This window comes from Coffea eugenioides, chromosome 1, assembly GCF_003713205.1.
Source record: "Coffea eugenioides isolate CCC68of chromosome 1, Ceug_1.0, whole genome shotgun sequence".
Taxonomy (NCBI): Eukaryota; Viridiplantae; Streptophyta; class Magnoliopsida; order Gentianales; family Rubiaceae; genus Coffea; species Coffea eugenioides.
Window position 1 is genome coordinate 23,722,868 of NC_040035.1, and position 7,825 is coordinate 23,730,692.

Below are 7,825 nucleotides of genomic sequence, written 5' to 3' on the forward strand. Positions count from 1 at the left end.
ATTGACTGAACTGCAATAGAAGATTAAGGAGCTTAACCAAAGGCCTTTGTGCTCCCAACAGAAGATGTAGGCAGAGGAGCTTCCTTTGGTTTTAGGTGTTGGCCTGTTAAACGTAATGCTACTATCAGGTTTAATTTATGGCCAAAGGTCAATGGCAGAAACCAAATTCAAGGATACTGAGTGTAAAGTACTTAGCCAGATACAGATTTCAAGCAAAAATAAAGCACTCTACATACACTAATTCTCCAACAAAGGAGTAATCTGAATTCAGCCAGCACGTCAGCCTAGTTAAACCGCCTTAATGCTCAGAAGCATCCTCACCAAAAATATTCGCGTACCGAATTCCATAGCCAACAACATGAAATACAAGAAAATACATAAGCCGCCTAGAATTATACATGAAATACATAAACACACTTGAACCTAAAATTATACATTGTCCCTAAATAAAGCAAATTATTTGTCTCAAGATCCTACCAGGAAGTTCTCTCTCTGTTTTCTACCTAAGTCTATTCCTTTACACAACAGATGAGAAAACAAAATGGAATCTTTTATAAGCCACAAGTCTAAACCCAACCCACCTCAAACAGAAGAAACAAAGCCAAGAATGAATTGCCGCCCAGCATAAGAAAGCCAAGAGAAATGACTGGTGATTGTACCTCCCTCAGCTCAGAAGTACAATCTTTGACCCCCAAATGGGTGTATGGATCAAGGCATGGAATCCACCTGCTTAGATGGCACATTTCCACACAACTGGCCTGGTAAGTATCCTCCTGCGCCATTGACAGAATCTTGTGTTACTTCCTGTGAGCTATTTGGCCTCTCAAAGCTGCCACTGCAATTTGATGCACAAGTTAGAGGCATTAGGAACTTATTGGCAGCTTTCTAACGTCTCAGCACAATGAGAAGGTAGAGAATCAGGTTTGGATGAATGGACGTACTGTGATGAGATGGCTGAACTGGAACATGATCCCATTGAATCATTGGCATCTGTCTTTTTCGCAAATCGTCCTCCAGAACCCCTTGCTCTTCTCAAAGCATGTTGATGTCGGGACTCATGAAGGTATGGCTGCAAAATCAAATAACCGGAATGTATCTCACCAATGGCAGTTGCATCAATTACAGTTCTAGAGACTGAGAAAGAGAGTCAGTTGCAATTTACTCAATTTACACAACAATTTCAATTCTAATGAGAAAAGCAGCAAAAGGAGGTTAAGTCTTAAAATTTTCTGTTGGAGAAAGTAAATGATTGTACAAATTAATGAAAAACAAAAGGACGTAATTACCACCCAGATTTTTCATGAGGCCAGATTTCACTTTGACCCCAAATGTCCAGTAAACAGCCAAAAAGAGAAATAAACAAACGCAGAGAATACACAAAAGCACATAATCCTATTAACAAAGAAGCTATAATTTATATTAATCACATGCTAACAAGCAGGAGTCCACTCAACACACGCACCACACAAAAGACACAAAAACAGAGTGAATTTTGAGAATGAAAGTATACAAACTATTTGTTTCCTTGAATCAGTACTCTGCCAACTTATTGCAGTGAGAGGACTCAAATCCTGTACCCCAAATATCCATTTAGTGAAGAGCAACTTTAATTGTCAGAAGGAATGCAGGAAAAATAAATATAAGAGCAAGAGGAAATGTGAGTAGAAAACTGCCTTTTATACAGTCTCTGAAACTGAAACTCAACAACTAAATAACTAATGGGATTTGTTGACATATGTTGCCGAAACTAAGTAAAAAAATGCAGATCAAATGCTCCTGCAAGTACCAGGTAGGAAACACATGTACTTGAAACACCAACCTTGCGTGCTTTTATCAACTTCTTTTCAAGCTCAGCTTTGGCACGCGACTCTCTTCGTCGCAAAATCCCATGATACTGCTTGGCATTCACATAAACAGGCTCTTGTGTCATTTCAAGAGGAAGAGGCATCCTGGCATGATGCATATCAATTAGTGGAGGATGAACCTGATCAATACAAAGTTTGCCAGATTAAGCATCTCAAACCAGTAGCAAAAGTGAAATATTTGTGAAACAAGCATGATGAGAGTCTACGAGATAGCCAGCTGGCTAAGAAGCACAAAGAAAACTAACCAAATACAACAGCGTACATAAATCGTCAAACCAACAGTAAAATTACAAACATTAAAGATAGTGTTTTGCCTATATTCCAATATGATAATAAAGCCTGATAACCATCTGAAAGGAGAAAGTCGGCTTGAACATTTGAGAGAAGATTATGTGAGCTAAGTAATCAAAATATGAGAAAAGGGGCAAAAGGACAACGAAAATAGAAGTCATCTTCTGCTGTCTACCTGCCACTTCTTTGCAATTTAAAACAATAAGTTATGCTTGTCTATGATTTTCCATTGTCTCCACAGGAAGAATAATATACAATTCTGTCCCAGAAAATCAAAACATACAAAGTGCAATAAAATGCTATGTCATAGTACTTAATGAAACTACAAAAAACTACACATACCAAAGGCTGCCCATAAGTTGCCACCATCCCTGCAAAATATGGATCAGGATATGGGTTTGAAGCACAAGCCTGAAGAGGAGGACAGAATAATAGGTAATTTCTCAGACAAGATATGTCTCTACCAAAAGATAAAGACCACATAAACAAGCATGTTTAGTATCCTCAGACTAAAATCAATTAAAGAGAGCAGGGAAAAAAATTAAAAAATAAAATAAAACTTACAATTGAATGCCCAACCAGTTCAAATTGCTGGGGCTGAGTAAGGCTCTCATTGCTTTTTGGAGGAATGGCTGACGCGATTCTCTGGAAGTTATTATCTTCTTGTGCATAATTTCCATCTATGATTGATAAGATCATTGCCATCAAAGTGATGCAGCATTCATTGAGGCGAATAAAGATGTTTGAAGAATTCAAGAAAATCAGGGAATTCAGGATTTTCTTAGTTGTTCCTGGTTATGTTTTAGGTTCCTTTTAATGTATTAGCTTTCAGGATCAGAAATTAGAGTCTCTAGGAGTCAAATTTTATATGTGAAAATCAGATTTCGTGGCTGCAACTTAAATTATCAAAATCCAAATTCGTTTGCCACGTCCTTTCAATTTGTAGTGTCTTAGTTGTTTTCTTAGCTAAGAGTTCTCCATAGTCTTTAAGAAATCTTGACCTACAAGACTGGATCTTGCTCTATACATATACCAGCTGTAATAGCTTAGGAATGTAGAGATGGAGCGAGATAAAGTTTTGTTGAGTAATGAAGTTCTGCCATACTTCCTTTGAGAAATGAAGGAAGCCTCAGCTTAGGTCGAATTTCTAGAGTTTCTACTTCCTCTTCTTCTCTTGCTTCCTCCCAAAATACAACTACAACACTCTCTTATCCTCAAATCTTCAGAGATGAACATTCTGCACCTACCTTCTTATTCTTAAAGATTCTCTAACTGAATTATGGAATCAGGTTTTTCTTCCCCATAGCTTCCTGGTACTGCATCTCTTCAATTATAAAAAGATGGTAATAGCAGAATCATCCAAAGTAACACCACCATAATCTAATCAACATATTTAGCATGACAAGCAGGAACCAAGAAATCCTAAGACAAGTTTTCCTAAAAATCCACAATGAATTTACTAATCTATTATAAGTTCAATGACGAAACACGTGGGATAAATTTAATGAACTTGTTTTGCAATTTTCCCATAAGAAAAAAAAACAATGTGCTGTTAGGCTTTGTATTAAAATCTTTTAAATTTGATAGGTAAGAATGAAATAATTCAAGAAGCACCAAAGGATGATTGCAATCTATAAATGATAGTCCAACACCTCCACTCCTGTCTAACCTCAGCTATAGATATTTGCAAGTTGGTAGAATGACTACCTTCCTTCTGTATCAACTTTAGCTATTAATGGGCCAACAATCCACAAAAAGGATTAGAAGGAGAATGAAAACAAAAAGAAAATTAGAAGTTTAAATAACCATCTGGAACGCCTTTCTTGGAATTATTTTCTCCATTGCTCTTCCATCACCATGTTGCACTGCTCAGTCTGCTAGTCTGGCTTTCCTATTCTATCTAAGTTCATCCCAGCTTCTTGTATTTACAGCCCACCTCTTACCTATCATTGTGGAATAACTCCTAAGTCTTCTCCATAACGTCCAACATCCAAAACTAGATATTTTGCAACTTCAGGGGTGTAAATCTCATGCATTACCCAGATTGATTTTGAAATAATTTTCTGATTCAGATCGGTCAAGATGACTTTCAAGTACAAAGAGACGTACCAATGGAAGCAGATTCTGGCCACACATTCTTCATTACAAATTAGTGTTGAAATTAAATTAGAGTGATCGATCAAGGTACACAGTAATTTTTGGACATGCTTTACCCCGTGAGTGTTTCAAAAACTAAGATAGCTTAAAGCATATCATGTAATCTTTTCTGAAAGCCGTTAATGTTTAAAATGACTTCTGCCAAAGTACATCTCATAATTTTCTTTCTTACACCACAAGAACCTGTGAGTGTTTCAAAAGCTAAGATAGATCAAGGTACACAGTAAATTAGATTAGAGTCATCGATCAAGGTACACAGTAATTTTTGGACATGCTTTACCCTGTGAGTGTTTCAAAAACTAAGATAGCTTAAAGCATATCATGTAATCTTTTCTGAAAGCCGTCCGTTAATGTTTAAAATGACTTCTGCCAAAGTACATCTCATAATTTTCTTTCTTACACCACAAGAACCTGTGAGTGTTTCAAAAGCTAAGATAGCTTAAAGCATTTCATGTAATCTTTTCTGAAAGCTGTCTATTAATGTTTAAAACGACTTCTGCCAAAGTACCGCTCATAATTTTCTTTCTTACTCCAAAACAACCTGGTTAACAACTAGATGCTTTTTTTCAATTTCTTTCTGACAAAGTAAAATATACAAATAACTCCATCACGAATCATTATGCAGCTTTTGCATCCAAAAGGCAATACTACCATCAGAAGATGCTAGAAACTAAGCTTAATGGGCTGATAAACAATATCATGCACTTTTGCTTTGAGCTTCACTATGTCTAGTATAAAAATTTGTCCAGAATAAGTCCCATAAATCTGGATAACCTCAAAAAAAAAATGAAACAGAAAGTCATGTTAGGAAAATTACCAATGAGGTTAGTCTTAGGGGAAAAAAAATCTTCTTCTATGGAATTGGAAGCAAAAGTTGAGTAACTAGAATAACAATTATCACAGTTCCATTTTATTAAGCTTCCTAAACTTAAGCTGCTCCAAGTAAAAGTACCAACACCAAAATGACTGCAGTTCCTCTAACCTTACTACATCATACTTGAGTTATGCATCAGAAACTAAGCTCAAGTGGCATGTCTGATGGTACTTTTTTCGGGGTAGAAGAAACCAATATCTAAAATATTGTTAACTCGCATCCATAGCTCTCGGAAGGCTTGTCAAAATACATACATAGGAAATGCAAAATGTACAACCTCATCCTAGAAATCACATATAGTTCCAATGCTGTAAAAGCAGACAATGATACATACACATTCTCCTGTAAAAGAATCTAAAGTGCACAGAATGGTACCTGGATGTTGATTTACCACACTCTCTGATTGCTTGGCACTGTCTTCATCTTCCTCATGGATTCTACTATCAGACTGTGACTGACCATCCATGGATTGCTCCAGGGACGATGACTCTGATACACTTCCCCGCATCATAGTAGTTGAAATGGAGTTATAGCCCATGGTACTCCACCATGGATCAGAACATACAGTAGAATGTGGAACATTATATAGATTCACATCTATTCTGTCCGACCTTTTAGGCTTTGGCTGCATGGTTTTGCAGGTCTTGTACTGAACTAACGTATCCTGACAATGGAAAAGATGCAAATTACCAATAGCATGTAATCATAGTACTTCACCAATATACAAGGCAAAACCAGAAGGTCTACCACACAAAAGCTTTCATGAATGCCTTTCACAAATATTGTAAGGCTATATAACCGACATTTAACACCAAATGTTGCAGTTCCAAATCAAACGAGATTAGTTTCCAAAATAAAAGCCATATAAGATGCAGTTCCACATGAAACGAGATTAGTTTCCAAAACAAAGGCCATCTAAGATGTCAAAGAGAAGACAATCTCAGCAACTTCATCTTCTTTCACTAGCATTCTCCCCAATCCAAATTTTCAATAACGTAACAAATCTATCGGCTAATTTAGAAGTATTGAATACTCAAATCCAACTTATCCCGATTCTGGATTGGATCCAACTCTGTTTGTTCAGTATTTTTATACACTATGACAAATATCTTTATCTCTCTACAAACCTTCATAAACTAAAAACTCATTCACATAATTACATACGCTTAAAATTATGAATTGTTTAAAACAGATTTTCAACCAAAAAAAAAAAAAATGCAAATTACCAAATTTGAATCTAGACAATTACATTTTCCACAAAGAATTTCATGCCAAAATGCAGTCAATAGTCTTCTCATCAATTTCAATTGAAGGGCACAACTCCAGTAACAACAGGAACACATTCAATTGGTAGGTAGATAAACCCTTTGTTCCTTTTTCCTTTCTTGTTCCACTTCTCTGCATGAAGACTTCAATTTGTTGCTTATCAATTATCGGCATGTTATCAAGAAACACAGAAAACTTAAAAGAACTATCGAATTCACCAAAGAATTTCAACTTTCATCGGTTACAAAACATTTATCAATCAAAAATAAAGATTTCTAAAAAAAAGGGAAAATGGAACTGAGAAAAAATTGTATATAACTATAAACACATGGACCCAGAAAGCAAGTATAAATTCCAGAAAAGAAAACAAAAATCAAACCCCAAATGAACAAAATTCCCAGCTAACACAAGAATAAATAAATATATCCAAGTGCATGCAATTCACGATAGTCAGAAAAAGAAGCAAAAATGTAAAGATAAAGCAAAAACGAGAAGAAGATTCTATTGGGATTAGAGAATTTTCTACCAATGAAAGCGACGACTGGAAATAACCATAGAAATCCAGCTGCGAGTATGAGACCCTTCTGAGAGACCTGGGGGTGATAGAAGAACAGTTAAGTCAATGCGTTTCTTTTCTTGTTTTCTTTTTCTGTTGGGTTTATTTCTTTATTTATATATTTATTCATTTATTTTTTTCATTTTTTTGATTTGCAAATTAGTGTGCATATACTATGCGATGTGGTAACGAGTGTGGTCTGATATCAAAATTTATTCCAAATAAATATTTTAGTTGCATCACAATATAGTTTTCAATCAATTTTTTATTTTTAATTATTTTTTATTTCACATATATTATATTTTAAAAAGTATAATAGTAATTATTTTAATTAAAATTTTAAATAATTTACTATCCAAACACAGTGATCAATATAATTGTTCTCTATTTTTCATAAAAAAAAAGTGGATACATACTAAATATTGAAATGGGAAAAAAGTCCCAATGGCTCTCAAACTTTTAACTACATAAGGTTTTAGCCCTTCAATATTAGGAGTAAACTTTTGGCCATCGATCTATCAATAGTGTAAATTGTCGGGCCTTCTATGAATTCCAGCCGTTTATGTGCGACGAAAATGAGGACATTTTTGTCTGTTCAGGAATATTAATCTAATATCCAAAGTATCAATTGACACCTCAACCAAAATGAACATTAACTCACAAATATACACTGGAAAAAACTCCAGAAATCCCATTTTTCCCATTCTCTTTTTAATGTTTTCACACAATTTAGTGGATCTGAAACCAAACCTTATGTACCTCCTCCTCTGTGTGCTATTCTCCATGTGAAATTGAGTGAGAGAGACAGATAGTAAT

The 7,825-nt window shown here is 35.2% G+C and overlaps 1 protein-coding gene across 1 annotated transcript; it reads right to left on the reverse strand.

The window, feature by feature from the left end:
* Positions 1 to 262: 262 nt before the first annotated feature.
* On the reverse strand, positions 263 to 7,076 carry LOC113750370 (nuclear transcription factor Y subunit A-1-like). Its single transcript, XM_027294359.1, has 7 exons — positions 6,980 to 7,076; positions 5,563 to 5,851; positions 2,721 to 2,836; positions 2,499 to 2,567; positions 1,820 to 1,984; positions 942 to 1,069; positions 263 to 835 (listed from the first exon to the last, which is right to left on the reverse strand). The coding sequence occupies exons 2-7, from the start codon at positions 5,816 to 5,818 to the stop codon at positions 709 to 711; spliced, it is 861 nt and encodes a 286-aa protein (XP_027150160.1). The 5' UTR covers positions 5,819 to 5,851; positions 6,980 to 7,076; the 3' UTR covers positions 263 to 708.
* Between the last annotated feature and the right edge of the window lie 749 nt (positions 7,077 to 7,825).